This window comes from Centroberyx affinis, unplaced genomic scaffold, assembly GCF_046629955.1.
Source record: "Centroberyx affinis isolate AG114_WGS23_722 - 3 ecotype Tasmania unplaced genomic scaffold, CSIRO-AGI_Caff_v1 ptg001546l_1, whole genome shotgun sequence".
Lineage (NCBI taxonomy): Eukaryota > Metazoa > Chordata > Actinopteri > Beryciformes > Berycidae > Centroberyx > Centroberyx affinis.
This window is the reverse complement of record NW_027280001.1, coordinates 536,110-553,998: the sequence shown is the minus strand read 5'-3', so window position 1 is coordinate 553,998 and position 17,889 is coordinate 536,110. Positions and strand designations below refer to the sequence as shown.

Here is a 17,889-nt window from a genome sequence, read left to right as displayed (position 1 = left end):
AACTAAACTTTGGCGTCAGATAGGAATATTAGTGATTTTTCGTTAGGGTTGAGCGCCTGTTACTTTTATTAATAAAATCATCCCTGCGCGTTGAGAAGGATTCACTACACTAGGTAAACATTGGAAAACACCACAAACAAACAGATCGTTGTTACAAAAGCCTGAGCAAGCGGCAGCAAACCCCCTTACAAAACCCGACGTTTTGTAACTGAGCTAATCGTGGCTGAAAACGTGAGCGACCGACAGACTGGAGCCGCTGGAGGAAGAGCACACAACCGACTGTGGACAAATCTCCTAGAAACGATCCCTTGTTTTATGTTGTCTTTTGTTTAAGTTGCTGAATTATCAGATAGGGAAGTTATGTCTACCTCACGCACAATCATATGTTTACTAAGAAACGACCTGCGTCTTCACGACAATGAGGTAAGAGTACGAATCTGTTTCCAGTACCAGTCCACATTAAATTCTTCTCTATCTAACAGTACAGCACAGTCATTTAAAGTAACTACTTAAGTGACTACATCTGTTTTAACGTTAAAGTTTAGTTGTTATTAGGCTACGTGTAGATAACAACTTACAAATGTAGGATACACTGAATATCTTTTGTTTCACATTTTGTCAAGCACATTACTAGGCGATATGAAGTGTGCAATGAAGTAATATGTGTCTACCGCCTTGCATTTAACAGATTAATTTGTGCAGATTCTTTTGTGCAGTAGTTCTTGCTATCGCCAGTGTCAAGCTAGTCAGCGTAACAAATGGCTATTCCGATCAAGTGTTTCCAAAATAAAATAGGCTTGAGTAGCCGAATACAAACGGGAAAGTGAAGAATACACGTGTCGAGGAATGTGTAGTGAATGTAAATACAATTGTTATATTTTCAGTGTTTCTTTTACTGTTAATGTTGTGTTTTTTGACGCATGTTTTACCTTCGACAACAGCCGAAGTCGACGTTGGGAAGCCATATTTGTAGTTCCAAAACAACTTTGCCCTTAAAGCAAAGTGTCATGACGCCGCTCTTTGCATGACATAATCCCCTTCCCTTACAGATTCAACACGTCTCTTACATTGTCCTTTATCTGTACAGATCTTCCACTGGGCCCAGAGGAATGCAGAGCACATAGTCCCACTGTACTGCTTCGACCCCAGACATTACAGAGGAACTTACAACTACAACCTGCCCAAGACTGGGCCCTTCCGCCTGCGCTTCTTACTGGACAGTGTCAAGGACCTCAGAAACACACTGGTCAAAAAGGGCAGGTAAATTGTGCTTGTTGGCATGCCATTAGGCCTTTATGCACTGGGCACAATTATGTGATTATACAATATTACAAAAAGGTTTCTGGTGCTTTATTCACATTGCAAACGCTCTATACACTTCAGTTATATCATTGAATTACCATAACCTATTTAAAGCAAGGTATAAAGATGGTAATTACTGTTCATGTTATTATAACACACCATTATGGTAGCCTACCATAAACTTGCTTAGAGCAAAGTATGAAGATTGCAGCTGCTGTTCATGTTACTGTTACACATGAGCTCAGTGCGGCCCTTGTCTTCAGCTCTCCAGGATTTAATTGATTCAGTTGTAATAACACAGGATCAGGACACACCTGGGCTCATACAGGTCATGTTTACATTAACATAGCTGCCGCACACACCGTTCCCACAGTTCAGTCTGGTCAGCGAGGGGGAAGTAGCTAGCCCTCTACCCAGGATGCAGCTTGCCTGGCATGGTGTTAACTGGGTTTTGTGTGTGTGTGTGTGTGTGTGTGTGTGTGTCACAGCACCCTCTTGGTGAGACGGGGTAAGCCAGAGGACGTGGTTGCCGACCTCATCAAGCAACTGGGCTCCGTCAGTGCTGTGGCCTTTCATGAAGAGGTTGGTTTAAATAGTCTTTCTGTCATTAAACATCGTCACTCTATCACACTCTCTAGTGATCTATCACTCCGTCCTGCAAATTGATCTGCCTAGTTTTTTACATTGTTCATCTGTCATGCGCTCCAGGTAACCTCTGAAGAGCAGAGTGTGGAGAAAGGAGTGAAGGATGTCTGTGCACAGATGAAAGTCAGAGTTCACAGCTGCTGGGGGTCTACGCTGTACCACAGAGATGATCTTCCCTTTCAGCACATATCCAGGTGAGAAAGGACATGGCCCACTGGAGACGAGGCTGTTGAGTAAAGCTTACCAGTACTAAACAGCTGTTTTATGCAAGCCAGGCATTTTTTTTGAAAGGGAGCGAGGAAGGGGAAACGGGTCATTTTTTATGATAGGTATGTAGTAAGAAAGTGTTAAGTGATAGGAACGGTACTTTGCTGGGTGTTCTTGTAACATTTCTTCCTGGTTTGGTAGGCTGCCTGATGTGTACACCCAGTTCAGGAAGGCAGTGGAGACCCAGGGCAGGGTGAGGCCAGTGCTCCCCACCCCTGAACAGCTGAGGCCCCTCCCCTCCGGGCTGGAGGAAGGACCCATCCCTACCGCAGAGGACCTGGAGCAGACAGGTGAAGCTGCTAATCTCTTATATCAGTGGTTCTCAACCTTTTAGGCTTGTGACCCCTTAAAATGAAGCGTTGCCTAGTGCTGAGAGTGGGGAACAGTTCAACCAAAGAATGATTTGAATGATTAATTACCAGAGAATATATTTCACAAGAAGCAAAAAATAGCCATTATATTAAATTTGAATGTAGGAATATGTTTTTTTTTGTATCCCAGAAATCATTTCGTGACCCCCCAAAATTTGCCTGCGGCCCCTTTGGTGGTCCCTACCCCCATGTTGAGAACCACTGTCTTATATGATCAATTCCAAATGATTTAATTTGAATATTACGTCTTACACTCTCCCTTTGTACTGTATGTGAGATGCTTTTTGTCCTTGTACCATGTGTGTCAGCATGTACTGTGAAACTATGCAAGTTATCAAAATGTCTCCGCACCAATGTCACCAAGACAAATGCCTGTACATTTGATCTATTTGGCTATTAAATAGATTTTTATGAAGATGTATTTATATGCTGCTGGCAAGAAGAAAGCACAAATTACTCATTTCATGCTGTGCTATTGCAGTAAATCCACAATATACACTACTACTGTTTTCATAAAGTAACAGGAAACTGCTGAGCACAGTTTTTCTCTTAAGTGCCAGCAAGACCGGCTTGATTTCCATATATGATTAAGCATTTATGATTCCATGTATCCTAATGTGTATCAGGGGAGGTTTAATATTTCAGTATAAGTCTGACGCTGGAATGTTTTTTTTTTCTTTCTGTCTTATGTTGATAGAGCCTGTGACTGATCCTCGCTCAGCCTTCCCCTGTAGCGGAGGGGAGAGCCAGGCTCTGGCCAGGCTCAAACACTACTTCTGGGACACTGTGAGTACAACTTAGGTGGCACAAAAACCTCACATTTTGCAACTTTCTAGACATATTAACTACTTGTTTCTCATGAGTCGATCTTTTTCGTATAGGATGCTGTTGCCACTTATAAGGAGACTCGTAATGGCTTGATTGGTGTGGACTACTCCACTAAATTTGCACCTTGGTGAGTGTCGTATCATTTCCTCCACTGCTGTATGTTTATTAAAGCCTAATGTTCCTATGAAGTGAGCTGTAATTCCTATGAATGCATTTCTAATCGTGCTGCACTGGCCTTTTGCAGGCTGGCGATGGGTTGCATTTCCCCCAGATACATCTACCATCAGATCAAACAGTATGAGAGGGAGCGGACAGCCAATCAGAGCACATACTGGTGAGTTCAGGGTCAGAAAGACAAATATGGCTTAAGGGCTGGAATGCTGAGATGATTGAGATGCAAACCAGCAGCCACAGTAGTGCTTTAGGACAAGGCACTTAAAACAGCTCACCAGCTCTAGTGGTGCCTTCTCTGTGTCATCAAACTGTAATGTATCAAAATGTATGCATGTTATAGCTCATGGTGTAAGTTGGATAAATCAACGAATTCCATTTTCAGTGGCAATAAAATCTATTCTATGTATTACAATCACTGTTGAGTCACAGATAATATCTATGTCAGTCTTCACCTTATCTTGACGAACTTCAATGCTTTCACACAGGGTCATTTTTGAACTTTTGTGGAGGGATTACTTCAAGTTTGTGGGTGCCAAGTATGGAAACAGATTGTTTCAGATCAAAGGTAAAATGGGAGAGTTTTTAACTTATTTTCTTTATAAACACTGTCTGAATGTAAAACTTATATCATGGTGATTTACGCTTCTAGGACTTCAAGACAGATCTATTCCATGGAAAACGGACATGAAGCTTTTCAATGCATGGAAAGGTTTGTACAGTTTTGTCCTCAGTTTTCAGAAAATGTAAACTATTCAGCGTCTCTGATAGATGCATTGAATGTGTCTCTCTCTATATATAAGTTGCTGAATATATATTGCTTGGAATCACAGAGGGACGCACAGGAGTGCCCTTTGTGGACGCCAACATGAGAGAGTTGGCCATGACAGGCTTCATGTCCAACAGGGGGCGGCAAAACGTTGCCAGCTTCCTCACAAAAGACTTGGGCCTGGACTGGAGGATGGGAGCTGAGTGGTTTGAATACCTTCTGGTAAGTAGTCTAGAACAAGTTTGAGGGTGGTTAAGACTCCATAAATTATGTCATATATGATGATTTCATTATTGAGGTGTCTAATTTTCTTTTTGAGAAATAGCTTAGTGGGATAAGAAGTTTTTCAAGTTCAGAGTTCAGCAACTAAGCCCCCCCTTATTATTATGAGTAGATGATGACACACAAAAGTGTGCAGGTCTCATCATTTAAACCTGTTTTTTCTTTCAAAGGTTGACCATGATGTCTGCAGTAACTATGGCAACTGGCTGTACAGTGCTGGTATAGGAAATGACCCCAGAGAGAACAGGAAGTTCAACATGATCAAGCAAGGCCTCGACTACGACAGTAATGTATGTTTGACTGAGCAAGCATGACTTGCAAGTTTCTTCCTCTCTTGAGGTTTGTTTGGAGTTTTACTATATTGCAATACGGAATGTACAACAGTCTTGAGACACACTTTGTAAGTGTGTGAGCATGAATGTGACATGATGATGAAACCAGTACATATGGGAGGAGGGCTGTGATACGCAATTTTCCATTCAACTTTTATGGGTTGGTGAAACATGTGTGTCTGCCTCAGGGGGACTATGTCAGGCGGTGGGTCCCAGAGCTGCAGGGGATCAGGGGAGCAGACGTCCACACACCCTGGACCCTCAGCAGTGCGGCCCTGTCACACGCTCAGGTGTCCCTCAGCGAGACCTACCCCGCCCCCGTCGTCACAGCGCCTGAGTGGAGTCGGCACGTTAACAAGAAACCGGTGGGTGTTTGACAGAAAAGGGAAGTGGGTAGTATGATTGCATGCTGCTGTAATAGGTCACTATTCCTTCATGTCCACAGAAAAAATCTAATGTTATTTATGGTCAAAGAAAAAAATAGTATTTGAAAGACTGTATTTGAAATTTTGATGGCTTGCAGGTTAATATCAGTTTAATTGTCTTTTTCAGAGTGGCGCAGGACCCTCAGCAAGAGGAAAGAAAGGCCCGTCTCACACTCCCAAACAGCATCGGGACAGAGGCATAGACTTCTATTTCTCTAGAAGCAAAAACTTGTGATCTGCCTCACAGCAAAAAGTCAAACACAGATGGCTGCACAGAAGATGGAGACTCCAGTGCTGCAACTTTGTGGTTTTAAATCTGTTACACAATGATGGCGTGTTATTCTTCACATTGGAGGAAGTTGTCTGATTAAGGTCTTTTTGAAATGCATGTTGTTGTTTATGCCTGAACGCTTGAATTTTACTGATCTACTTGGTTCTCTAGAAAACACTTCCTAATAAAGCACCTTTATCATTCACCCACTGTTAAGTTTCCTGTAATGCTGCAGTCTGAAGTGTTAACCACACAGCGGTTTTGTTTTGACTCGGCTCTAGTCTACCTCAGAACAGGGATTAATCAGTTACAATCTTGCTGCAAAATTTGTTCTAAATAACGTTTATGTTGTTGCAGATTGTTAATCTTATTACTATGCAGAATGTTTTTGCTTTTATCTTATATCTTGTCTATCCTGCAGAAACATTGTCCCTCCTTATCATTTTTCAAGATTTGCCCATTTATGGCTGTTAACAGTTACAGTTTAGCTATGCAAAGATGTTAGCATGGCAACATTTTATTACAAAGGGGAAAGTAAAATGCAATTTTTCAACATCAGACTGATGAATCTTGATACCTCTTTTGTGTTCAGTGTTTTCAGTGAAAGGAGAGAAATGCTACATTTCTGCGGCAATTACGAGTTCTGACTAGAAAAGGGAACAGAAACACTTTCAACACTTCCACGCCCGTCTCTATTTTAAGACAACATTTACCTACAATGCCCACTGCTGAACATAATGTGATTCTTCATGGAAAGGGGTCTGCTTCATTTTGAGTCACCAGAGAGATAATATTAGTTTACATCATATTCCTTGTAGACGTGCTTTTTTTTAGTGCAGTGGTTTCAGAAAGTAAACTTTGTCCAACTCCTCCCTGCTCCTCCCCCGTGTGACGCAGCCGCTGCAAAGACGATTTGACATCATTTCCTTGTTCTCGTCAGGTAGGCAGTGGCAGCGTGAAGCGACTTTAATACTTTGTACTTTTACTCTAAGCCACATAGTGCGTTGTTACAATGGTCCTGGAATGTATTATTTTGTATCCTAACTAGTATATCGTCTTAAGGAGGTCTCCTGACGTTTTCCAATATGGCTTGCGGCGATTCAAAAGTTGACCTGTGGAGTATTCCACTTATTGCGCTGAACATGACTGTGAGAAAAAGGCTGGGACTTTACTTAAACCCAAGGAACGCAGTGGCCGCGGACTGGATGGCTGTTGCGGAGACCATGGGCTTTTCTTATTTGGAAATAAAAAACTATGAAGCTTCGAAAAACCCGAGTCTAAAGATCCTGGAGGACTGGCAAGCTCGCAGCACAGATGCGACTGTTGGGAAGTTGCTGTCAATCCTGGAGGAGGTGGAGAGAAAAGATGTTGTGGAAGATCTTCGTCCATTGATTGGTGGGTTGCCTTCATTTGGAATTCTCTCGACCTGTTTTTGTAGTCCAGGAAATGATTCACATGACTGAATTCTCTTATTGCAATTTCACATATGTTTCAGAACATGTTATCAGCTGTTTTTAAATGTTTTTCTTCATGTGGACATATACTGAAAATATATTTTCTTCCTGTTGCTGTGCCTTTGACATACAGTATATCTGCAAATATATCCAAAATACACAAATAAATGTGTTCTAACTTACATGTACAAATAAATTTTTAGCCAAATTTGAAACATCTCTCTAAACTTATGTCAAATCTCTTATTTCTGTACGGGCTATAACTTCTCATCTGTGTGTGTGTGTGCGTGTGTGTGTGTGTGGTTGCACATGCACACTATTCTGCATGTTAGATGAAGATGTCAGGCGGTATCTTGAGAATCTGCAGAAGAAGACTGACCCCCCGGTTCAGGTTCCTGAGGTTGACAGCTGTGTTCCTCGCACTCAGGAGCGGACAGGCATCACCCTGGAGGACGACCCTGAAGGTCAGCATGCTCTATGACACCAGAACCAACTTTTTATTTAATTACATTGTCCAACTAGCAGGCAGGGCCAACGGTTCAACACGCATAATGAAATCAACATTCTGTGAACATCACCATACAGTACAAGTGAAGTAAAAGCACCAGTCCAACCTGGTAGCTCCTCTAAATATCATCACTGCAGAAACACATTTATGATTCAGCTCAGTCCATAAATACATCCACCTTTTAATAAGGTGTATGTCATTGTTGCCACAGACACAATAGTGTCACTGTTAGGTTAGTTACCCAATCTTTTGCTGCCAGTAAGCTCCTACTGCCGAGTTTGGGAGTTGTATATACAATATTTGTGTTTTTGGTCGGAAATAATAACAAAATGGGCCTTGTAATTAATTGTAGCCAAAAGTTATTGCATATTTGTTCCGCTAGACTTGTCTGTTTGAGTGCATCTTTGCAGCTATTATCTCTTCAACACCAAGAGGACAACTTGTAAGAATGCACAAAAATACATGACAACTAAAACAAGTGAAAATAGAAACCTATAACAATACAAATTATTTACACAGAATATAAAAAAATAACATAACAACAATAACAATAACAATACAATACATATCATTTACCATCAATTGTTGATGTGATCTCTGCCATCTTCCCTAACAATATGCCCCATAAATGTTACATCTCAGCAACTCTGCTATCATACACAATTCTAACCTTCCTAGTTGTATTTACTACTTTGTAAAGTAAGTGCTCAACTCATAATTTCCAACAGCACTTGAATGCAGCATTACTTGCTATTGTATAACACAGGAAAAGCTCCTACTCGTCTCCTAATCTCACAAGTCATCTGCAGCTCTAGTCACACAATGTGAAGTACTACACCATTCCACTGCCCCACTACACCATCTCATAGTTTCCTAAACTTACTTATCATTCACATGTGTGGAATACAGGTTCTCCGGAGTTGTTCGATGCGTTCATCTGCTACTGCCAGAGTGACTTCAAGTTTGTCGATCAGATGATCCAGCAGCTGGAGCAGACACAGTACAAGCTGAAACTGTGTGTGTTTGACAGAGATGTCCTGCCGGGCTCCTGTGTGTGGACCATCACTAGTGAACTCATTGAGAGGAGGTGGGAAGTTGCCCATGTTGCTTGCTTTTGTTTTTTACCCTTATTTAACCAGACACATTGACTAAGATCACATTAGCTCCTATTTTACTGCAGGCTAAGCCGGGTACTTGAACTCCCAGGATCCTGCACCTTTCCATTGTGCAGGGCGAGGTCAAAACAGGGCTTATCCAGGAACTCAAGGCCCTCTACTGGGCCAATACAAACAGCCAGGGCCCGGGCCTGTGCTTGTTAGTTGTTTACATGGTATACATATTTTGCATAAGACTGTAATAACATGTTTAAGCATAATATCCATGCTTGCCAATCCTCATGATTTTCCCAGGAGACTCCAGATTTCCATGCCCCTCTCCTGGTGTTATTCTGTGGTGTCTCCGATATTTGGATCAAATTTCAAAATCTGCTCATTTACTGTTTTAGGAAAACATAGTAACACAAAAAGTCTAGGCCCTACAGTATGACTGCTGCTTCTGAATGGTTAACAAAGTATGTCACACCAAAAATGTAATCTGTGGTTGCGTTATTAGTTCAGTGGACTAAAAAAACAAATAGAGTTCAGAGGAAAAGAAATACACATGAAAGTTTCAGTCGTCACAGAAGGACGAATTTACCTTTCTCACTGAAAGTTTGTACTGCATTTTCATCGTTATTTTATACAGAAAAAGTCACCAGAATGCAGGAAATAAGTCTCTGAATCTTAAAAATTTCAGGAGCAGGACCGCAAGACAAATCTCTCTATTTCTGAACTCTCAAGGTTGGAAAATATTCTAATATCTGGTCTTCTGTGCAGGTGCAAGCGGATGGTGGTGGTGATCTCTGACGAATACCTCGACAGTGATGCCTGCGACTTTCAGACCAAGTTCGCCCTCAGCCTCTGTCCTGGTAAGGCAGAGTTTTGTTTCATCGTCCAGATTCAGATACACATGCACATACGAGGAATTTATCTTGGTACTTTGGTGCGGTGCAAATAGCAGACGCACAAAAACAAAACAATGAAGCAATAACAGTAAAGTGGCATCCAGTGCAATATACAGACACAGGCAATAGCCAATCAATAAGCATATATTCAAGCAGTGCTATTTGTTACATAGCTCTGTCTATCTATCCATGTCTGTCCAAACAAACACATACTGTATTTTGGATAAAAGTGTCCAGCAAATGGCATTCTATGCATTTGAGGACTAAAGTTGAACACATTGTGCCATCCTGCTCCACTTGCCAAGTGCGTGCCAACCCAGATGCACGCAAAATCAAACTGATCTTCTGATAGACTGAGTCAGATCTTCCTTTATGATGTTCGCTCTTTCTGACATACGTCTTTGCGTACGTTTCGCCCAGCATGTACATATCTCATTAACTTTTCCTCCGATTGCCGTTGCAGGGGCTCGAAGCAAACGGCTTATCCCGGTGGTGTACAAGTCCATGAAAAAGCCGTTCCCCAGCATCTTACGCTTCCTGACCATATGCGACTACACCCGGCCGTGCACACAGGCCTGGTTCTGGGTACGGCTGGCCAAAGCTCTCTCGCTGCCATAATCACGGACCAGGCACTTAATTGTGGTTAAATACACCTTCTGTCTCAGATCAAAGGGATTATGTTTGACCATGCCCAAACATTAAGTTAAAGTATGAGCTAATTCTGTTTATGTCCCATGTCACACTGGCTTTTCGACCCAGTTATTATGTTGTTTATATATTTTTAATGCTACTATTTGTGGTTCGTTGAAGATGAGATAATGATTACAGGTTTCTGAAAATGATCGCTCAATGCAAACAGCTTTTAGTATTATTACATTTTCAAGAATACTATAGGTTGTGCCTGTCACTGTTTTGTATTTATATGATGTTGTCTGGTGGGGAGGGTGTGCTTTATATTCAGTGCAGAATGTAAATGCACTGTGATAGCTCTGCTTGCACGGGCCACTTCCTTTTACGAGTCAACTTCTAGATGAGATTGAAGCTGAGTTAGAGATATTGTGATTGTGAAACTTCCTGTTATATGTTCACCTTTACTGACAGCCCTTCCTCCCCCTCCCCCCACCACCCCATCTCATCTCACTTCCTTTCTCTCTATCCTTATCAGCAATGATGTTTTTACATTTTGTATTTTTCCATATTGACCTATTTTATGTAAAGTGGATTTATTCTGTCTTGAATGTTAATAAATAGTCAATAAATGGTTTGAATATTATTTCCTCCCCCTACTACTGTTTTCAAGGGCAATATTCATTTGTTAATGGACTGTAGCTAAGCGAATACACTATCCCATGAAAGCACAGCATGTCTCCAGCATGTGTCGTGATTTTGCAAAAGCTGCATGTTATAAAATGTACCGCCAGAGGTGTCGCTAACAGAATGTTGCAAAGCGGAACTAGGGCGGGGTCCACTTCACAACTAACAGTTGAACATCCAATCATAAAGCAAAGTAAACGATACTGTCCAATCACAGCGCAGGACGTTGCTGGAGCAACACGCCTCTTTTCCGACACCCACAACCCGCCATTGAAAGTGTGGCGGAACCGAACAGCTGCTTTCGTTTTGTGAGCCTTTCTCAGCACACACTTTATATTGGCTTATGTTAGTGTAGCGTAAAAAACAAATCCAGAAAGATAATACAAGTATGCTTGATTTAAAAATTCTCAGATATAAGTGTTCGGGTTAATGTTTTACACCATTGTGGCTGCTGTCTGAATACGTCTTTTCCCAATTCCTCGTGGAACAGGCTTGCCTGCTCAGCTGTAAAATTCAGTCTAATTAAGCCCTGACCAGTGCCAATAATTTCCACATTACCGGCTACAGTAGCATAATACGGTTAACCGTCCCACACTCAATATGTCCGCTGGGAAGGTCCACATTTGCTCAACAGGAATGCGGTAGGCGGGGCTGTTGGGCTAGTGTCAAACTTTGGGAATGACAGGAGTGCTGCAGGATTCGCAAAGAAGGGGAAGTGTCGCCCTTGTTGGTCCTGTTGGGATTACTTTGAATTCTTTTTACACCCAATCTTTGGATTCAACATCGTTTTTACAGATAGCACGGCCTCAACAAACTCCTCAGCCATGTCGGAGGACCTGAGCTCCCAACCCTGGTCCATCAACAAAGATGACTATGAGCTACAGGAGGTGATTGGTATGTGATCCTAGCTTGTTAGCTTACATATATTTGCTAACTAACAGTATGTGAATGTCTGCCATTAGTTTACTAACAAGCTAACAAAACAGAAACCATAACGTATTGTATGTGCTAGCAGAAAGCATCTTTCTCGTGAGCTGGGTAAAGTTCCGCATGTTTTGTAACTTGGCAATCCCAGCTGGGCGGTGTTTTGACTGAGAGTCAGTGGAACGTTTCCAGTGAAAGGGAAGACTCCGTCCACACGGGCTATACGTTGGTAGTAAACGAGCGGTATAACGTTACAGTCAACCCAGGCTGTGACTATTTGCTGGAATAGACCGATTTCATTGAACAGCCGTTACTCATGTGCAAAACTAATACTTTTTTGATCTGCTCTGACGAGAGCATTTCACATCTATGAAATGATTAGAATAGTACGTGGCATTTAGATTTGTACGCGTTAAGTACTGTAGTTTAACCTGAACCCAAACTGCAGAGGTTTTGGACAAAAATGGGATATCACATATTTTCACAAAGTTATATTTCAGAATGTTGTCTTCACACCTAACGTTAATGCCAAATAAGATATACGATAAAGCAACAGACTCTTTCCAAAACACTCAGTATTGGCTATATGGACAGTCCTTCCCCGGAGCAGGGTATTGTTTTGGGTAATTTACTGCCTGAATTAATCCAGTTATGTGGGAGCTCTTTATGGAGGATTAATCAGTATTATAGGACTTCTACCACGTCCCTCACAGTCGATTGTAAAAGTCACTTGATCATTTTCTGGGTAACATCATCAACAGCACCTTTGTTGACCTGCTCTGGGCATGAACCTCATTAAATTGTTAAGATTTTGCAATTTAGGGCTTCATGCATGCTTAATGATGTGCAGAATAGGCTTGTGTTAGTATACTGAGAGAAAGTCTCTCCAGAAAGTTTTTTTTTTATACAACACATTAATTACTTAATGACTGCCCACATGTCCCTTTAAACTCTTCAACATGACAGAAGACATGTTGAATATCTAGGATACCCTGCCACCTTTCCTGTGCAATATCAAGCCATGGTGAGATTTGGGGATGGCTGAAGGTTATACAGCCCGAGGAAATACAGATTTTGCTTGAGTCGTTCTGTAATGTCCCACCAATAGCTGGCCTTAGCCTACCTTTGGCTTACTTAGTACAGATGAGAAGGAGAGTAAGGAGAAGTCCTGAGGCATAGGTAATGTGTTGTCCTCTCACATCATCAAATTTGCGGAAGTCCGTAAATGTGCTTGCAATTGCACAGGTCCTGGTTTACTTTACCCAAGTGGTGGGTGCCTTTCCCTACAGGGAATCTATGTGTTTATAGTGGGTCCATTCTGCTGGCTTCAAATTAACCATTTTGTGTATTTTTCTTAGACTTGTATTTAGCTTACCTGCTCTACACATTTCCCCTCCATTTCTTGGAAAGGTTGAACTGGGGGCACCCCGCAAGATAACGCCCTGCTTTTTAGCATTCAGACAGAGATAAAGCTCCTCTTGTATAGAAACCAGTTTTGTGGCATTTTCCTACACAGTGTGATGGATTGAGAGCCAAATTGTCAACATAGGTTTTAAACTGGTCAGGCTATTTCAAGGTCTGACTGCAGCATGCTTAGTTTACTTGGGGTGGGATCATGATTATCAACATAGTTTTGGTTCTATGAAAGAATTGTGCAGTTAGCCTAGATTTTTTTTCACACGCCAGATACCTTTACCAATTACTTAAAGCTGATTACCAAATTTTTTCCTCCAAATCTCGAGGAGTTAAAGTCTACCCTGTGTGCCACCCGAATTGGCAAAACCCTGTGACGCTCTGTCCCACAGGCTCCTTGTGAACACAAGTTAAACAAGTGAACTCCTCCTGTCACTATATTGGCATCTGCTCCCTGTTCATATGAAAACCTGCCAACAGTCCTGCTGAGCCCTTCTCTCACTCTTCCCTCTCTCTGCCCTTTCAGACAATCTTTGCTTGCGTACCATCTTACCAACACAGCTTTTTTTAGGGCTGAACTTATGGTCTGAGTTGCTGCAATTTCCTCTTACAGCCCTGCTACTAGATCAATGGGCTACTTCTTTAAAATCTGTTTCAAGTTTGCATTCCTTATACCTCTAGTATTTCTTAACTCGTTCAGCTGAAGTTGAGGAAATAGCAGGGGATAGGCATTTAGGCTTTGAATGAAGACACTGAAGAGCTCGTCCTCTTCTCCCAACCTAGACTGGGGATTACATTGAAGTCAGCTCACTACTTTGAAACTGTTTTTGCTCAGGTTACCGTCCCTCAACATATTGCCCAGTCTCAAAACAAAGTAGGGAACATAACTTACTCTGTGTGGGCAACGTATGAGGCAGACAGAGGCCTCACATTTTAGTTTGAAATTCGCATTACCAAGGAAATTGCTTAAGCCTGAAAGTGTCATGTTTGTGGGTTGTGGATTCATGTGTGGGTTCATGTTTGATGGCATATGCTCAGGGTAGGGATGCACCGATATGGACATTTTGGGCCGATACCGATAGCCGATTTTTCAAACACCACAATCGGCCGATACCGATATCCTGCCGATATTTTGTTTCATATTGACCCATTTGTGCCCTGCCAAAATAATAATTAATTAATTAATTAATTAATAATAATTGCAATGAATATAGATTTAAGGATCAGCTTTTATTGTAACAACTTTCACATAACCAGAAATGCCCTTTTTGAAATTGAACTAAGTAAATAGAAAGCAAATGAACATATAGATTTAAGGAACATCTTTTATTGTAGCATTCTTTCACATAACCAAAAATGCCTTTTTTAATTAAAATAAACAAATTGTTACCTCACGCTTATAGGCTGTCCTTCCATTCAAACTTGAACGTCTTTGGAACAGATTAGTGACGCAATATATATTAATGAGTATCGGCCTCTGCCATCGGCGGATTTAATCTTATCGGCCGATGAGCCGATTGTAGTCAACAATGCAAAAATCGGCCATTTCCGATATTCAGCCGATATATCTGTGCATCACTAGCTCAGGGTTGCACAATTAATTAGGGGTGGGTTGTGGTAGTGGTGTGTTTGTGTGTGTATGTGGGGAGGGGGTGGGTAAATACAATTGCAGCATGGAGTACTACAAATTAGAATTTAGAAGTTGACATAAATAGGCTTTTTAATTTAGAGTTTTGGCTGATTGCAGTCAAACCTCAACCGTTAGTCACTCCTTGAGTTAACATGGCGATGAGAACAAGAGCAAGCCTGGCTCCTTGCTCCCCACTATTGCAAAAACTCTTGGGGAGATACTGTATTTAAGCCGTTTCTCAGCTGGAAAGTCGGTGTTCCGAGGATGGCCCTGGATTCCCAGCATGCTCAGCAGAGCTATTGTTTTGGTAACTTCCCCAGGGAAAGAGGACTTGTTATTACATGGTTCACGCCCACTCTTTCCACCTCAACGAGCGTTGGATCATATTGGACAGAGCCAGAGCTGTAGAAAGAAAGTACAGCTCTCACTCTCTGGACCAGACTCTGGATCATTCTTGTTGGCCAAACTGGACTGGAAACTTTGTACTGTTTGTATCCACCAGCAACCATGTTTCCTCCTTGTTGCTTGTCCTTTCCTCAGTTGGTTTAGAAATCTTCAGTGTGATCAAGTTATAGTGCACTTACCATGATGGCAAGCAAGCCCCAGCATCACATTGTGGCCCCCTTTCTCTCACATATTATCAACTTCAAGGTTTATGCCTACACTAATTGGGACTGTGTTAGAATGCTGCATCCTGGGATGTGGGGAAGTAAGACGCAGGGAGGCAGTGGCTGCTGGTGCGATTGCTAGTCATGTGTGAGATTTCTCATTGTACCTTGGAATAATGTGTGGAATGTCAGCAAGGTATGCAGAGGAAATGTAATAAAGGGCGGCTGACGTCACGCGGCGAACTGGCCTGGTGAGGGCAGGAAAGACAAACACAGAGCCGCTGCCACGCCGCTGGTCACAGCTCATGAAGGAGGGCATTGACACGGCTCCCACAGAGAGACCTGCTCCATTAAGCAGCTAATTCCAGTCTTAGCTAATCTGATAAGATTACTTTTGGGGCACTATTTTTCTTGTATTGACCAACAAATGAGCGATCTTGCTTCATTGGTGTTTTTTGTGACCAAGACTGTCACCTTTTCATCAGAGAGTTTGCTCAAGTAATGTGAGGCCACATTTAATATTCACATATTGAGAGTCTGTACATCTCATGAGTAACAGCTGTTAAATGAAACACTACCCAAACTTTGAGATTTAAATTGACTCTTGGGTATTTTCAGGCTGTATTGACTAGTATATGAACCACTGTACTCGTTTCATTAAGTGTTATTAATATAGAACAGTTCAATTGCTTTGTCCTTGTCCTAAGTAAGCCTATTATTCTATTTATGATTCCTATGTGGTTTGCTATCTATCTTATTTAATCATAGACTTCAAATAGATGCACCATAAGAGGAGGAGTGGGCCTGTTCCTGAATGCAAGCATTCCATGCTGAGATGTCAACTCCTAACAGAGCAAACATTGTAGCTTATAGGCAAATGGAAAGCCCTCACTGGACTTCCGAGGTCTAGGCAGTTAAGAAGTTCATTGTGAAGAGAAGGTTTACCCTTGCATGTCCCATTCACACATTGCCAGGTTATAGCTTCATGATCATAAGGCGGTGAAGACTGCCCATGCCTGGCTTGACTTGTTTAGAGGAAACATAAGCTCTCTATGCTTACAGGAAACATTGACTCCTTTGGCAAAGAGCATGATTATTTTGTCAATGCTTCGCCCACAAATGTGATCAAGTGAAGTTGTTTCACACAGAAGGCAATTCTATTCACTATTCATTGCTCAGTTGTAAAATAGGCCTATAAGAACATCCAGCTACATAACATTGCTGTGCATTAATTGCGTTGACAAAATTTTATTGAAGTGAAACTTGGATCTTTTTCTTCAGAAACTCATCAAAGATTAGAATTTATAATTTCAGATTCAGATTTAAGACTTTAATCTGAGGTTTTTTGTAACTGTGATTGCCATGTGAACACCCCCCATTTCCAGCTGGCAGCTGAGTCTTCTTCATTTGATTTTGCCTAATGTTTTAACTTAATATATTGATTTGATTTAGACATCCACTTTCAAAACAAGCTAAAGCCAGTATTTGTACCATTGAATCTGAAGTACTTTGTTGCTTTTGTATGTGCATTCTTTGGCAGTAAATAGGCCTAATGCTGTTATAATGTGTTCATTTATTAATTAATTTACAAAAACAAGATTCAGCTATCTGGCCAACCATTGGCTCAGATGACCTAGAGACCCCACCGTATCTAATCCGTACTGTATAGGGCACCGTCCACGCCCTGTTTTCCCCCTTTTACTCTGGCAGTGGGAGATGCTGTAATACAGCAGCACTGTGCCAACGAGGCGGCACACTGTAGCAGTGAGCCAACACAGCTCTGTGAGGCAGCGTACGCTGGGTCCTGCCTGCTTGATATTCAGCCTTTGTGTCTGTGTCATCAGACTGGTTAGCAGATTAGATGTCGGTCTCAGTTTTTTCAAAGCCCCCGGAGCTGCTGCAATGCTTCCCTTTGTGACGATGCTGCTTTTGTGTGCTTCCTCCTATTCTGATGGAGAGGGGTAGTGATGACGTTGGTGTCGAAGGGAGCCAGCGGGGATGTGAGAGTGTGGCTTATCTTTTTTAGACACTTCATCCAGAAGCCCCGTTATGTCCTAAATTCACAGATTTATAAAGTCAGACTAAGTTTTTGTGACATCAGCTTGTGTTTCTCTTTCATTAATGCCTCATATTCAAGAAGGTAAGAATAGTAGAGACATGAATAGTAGGAGCAAAATAACGTTGTGCTAAGTTTGGAAGCATTAAAATATCAAAGAGCATCAGGTCCATATTAACTATTAGAGTCTTCTATAGTCTGAATGGCTTGGAGAGCCTTGGTATGAATGTTGAATGTGGCCCTTGACCTTGCCCCACACACACAACACACACACACACACACACGCAAACTTGACCAGCCGCCCCTGACGACTGCCT

General features: G+C 41.8%; 3 protein-coding genes across 10 annotated transcripts in view; all 3 read left to right on the top strand.

Moving 5' to 3' along the window:
- Nucleotides 1-257: 257 nt before the first annotated feature.
- Nucleotides 258-6,111, top strand: cry-dash (cryptochrome DASH). The gene is made up of 14 exons (XM_071527566.1): nucleotides 258-423; nucleotides 1,088-1,260; nucleotides 1,791-1,884; nucleotides 2,011-2,141; nucleotides 2,356-2,504; nucleotides 3,283-3,371; nucleotides 3,467-3,540; nucleotides 3,658-3,747; nucleotides 4,073-4,152; nucleotides 4,237-4,296; nucleotides 4,418-4,575; nucleotides 4,806-4,925; nucleotides 5,156-5,332; nucleotides 5,520-6,111. The coding sequence occupies exons 1-14, from the start codon at nucleotides 361-363 to the stop codon at nucleotides 5,625-5,627; spliced, it is 1,566 nt and encodes a 521-aa protein (XP_071383667.1). The 5' UTR covers nucleotides 258-360; the 3' UTR covers nucleotides 5,628-6,111.
- Nucleotides 6,112-6,586: 475 nt separating this feature from the next.
- myd88 (MYD88 innate immune signal transduction adaptor) lies at nucleotides 6,587-10,920 on the top strand. Of its 4 annotated transcripts, none has more exons than XM_071527568.1 (5): nucleotides 6,587-7,058; nucleotides 7,450-7,585; nucleotides 8,536-8,712; nucleotides 9,464-9,591; nucleotides 10,091-10,920. In XM_071527568.1, exons 1-5 carry the CDS (start codon nucleotides 6,749-6,751, stop codon nucleotides 10,243-10,245), a joined length of 906 nt encoding a protein of 301 aa, XP_071383669.1. In that variant the 5' UTR covers nucleotides 6,587-6,748; the 3' UTR covers nucleotides 10,246-10,920. The 4 variants fall into 4 exon arrangements, with proteins under 4 accessions (XP_071383669.1, XP_071383670.1, XP_071383668.1 ...); XM_071527569.1 differs by having other exon boundaries at nucleotides 9,500-9,591; nucleotides 10,091-10,917; XM_071527567.1 differs by having other exon boundaries at nucleotides 7,450-7,581; nucleotides 8,535-8,712; nucleotides 9,500-9,591; nucleotides 10,091-10,915.
- Nucleotides 10,921-11,629: 709 nt separating this feature from the next.
- The window catches only part of oxsr1b (oxidative stress responsive kinase 1b), a 44,608-nt gene continuing 38,348 nt past the window's right edge, over nucleotides 11,630-17,889 (top strand). For all 5 annotated transcript variants that reach the window (XM_071527577.1, XM_071527576.1, XM_071527573.1 and 2 more), the window contains exon 1: nucleotides 11,630-11,835. In XM_071527577.1, coding sequence (XP_071383678.1) covers nucleotides 11,766-11,835 — 70 coding nt within the window. In that variant the 5' untranslated portion in view covers nucleotides 11,630-11,765. The remainder of the gene's footprint in view (nucleotides 11,836-17,889) is intronic.

Bases quoted from the DNA above. Each gene is read 5' to 3' on its own strand.
- myd88 (XM_071527568.1), top strand. From the start codon at position 6,749: ATGGCTTGCGGCGATTCAAAAGTTGACCTGTGGAGTATTCCACTTATT. The intron at 7,586-8,535 runs GCATGCTCTATG...GTGGAATACAGG, and splicing joins GAGGACGACCCTGAAGGTCA to TTCTCCGGAGTTGTTCGATG. The intron at 9,592-10,090 runs GTAAGGCAGAGT...TTGCCGTTGCAG, and splicing joins CGCCCTCAGCCTCTGTCCTG to GGGCTCGAAGCAAACGGCTT.
- cry-dash (XM_071527566.1), top strand. From the start codon at position 361: ATGTCTACCTCACGCACAATCATATGTTTACTAAGAAACGACCTGCGT. The intron at 3,372-3,466 runs GTGAGTACAACT...TTTTTCGTATAG, and splicing joins AACACTACTTCTGGGACACT to GATGCTGTTGCCACTTATAA. The intron at 3,541-3,657 runs GTGAGTGTCGTA...GGCCTTTTGCAG, and splicing joins TCCACTAAATTTGCACCTTG to GCTGGCGATGGGTTGCATTT.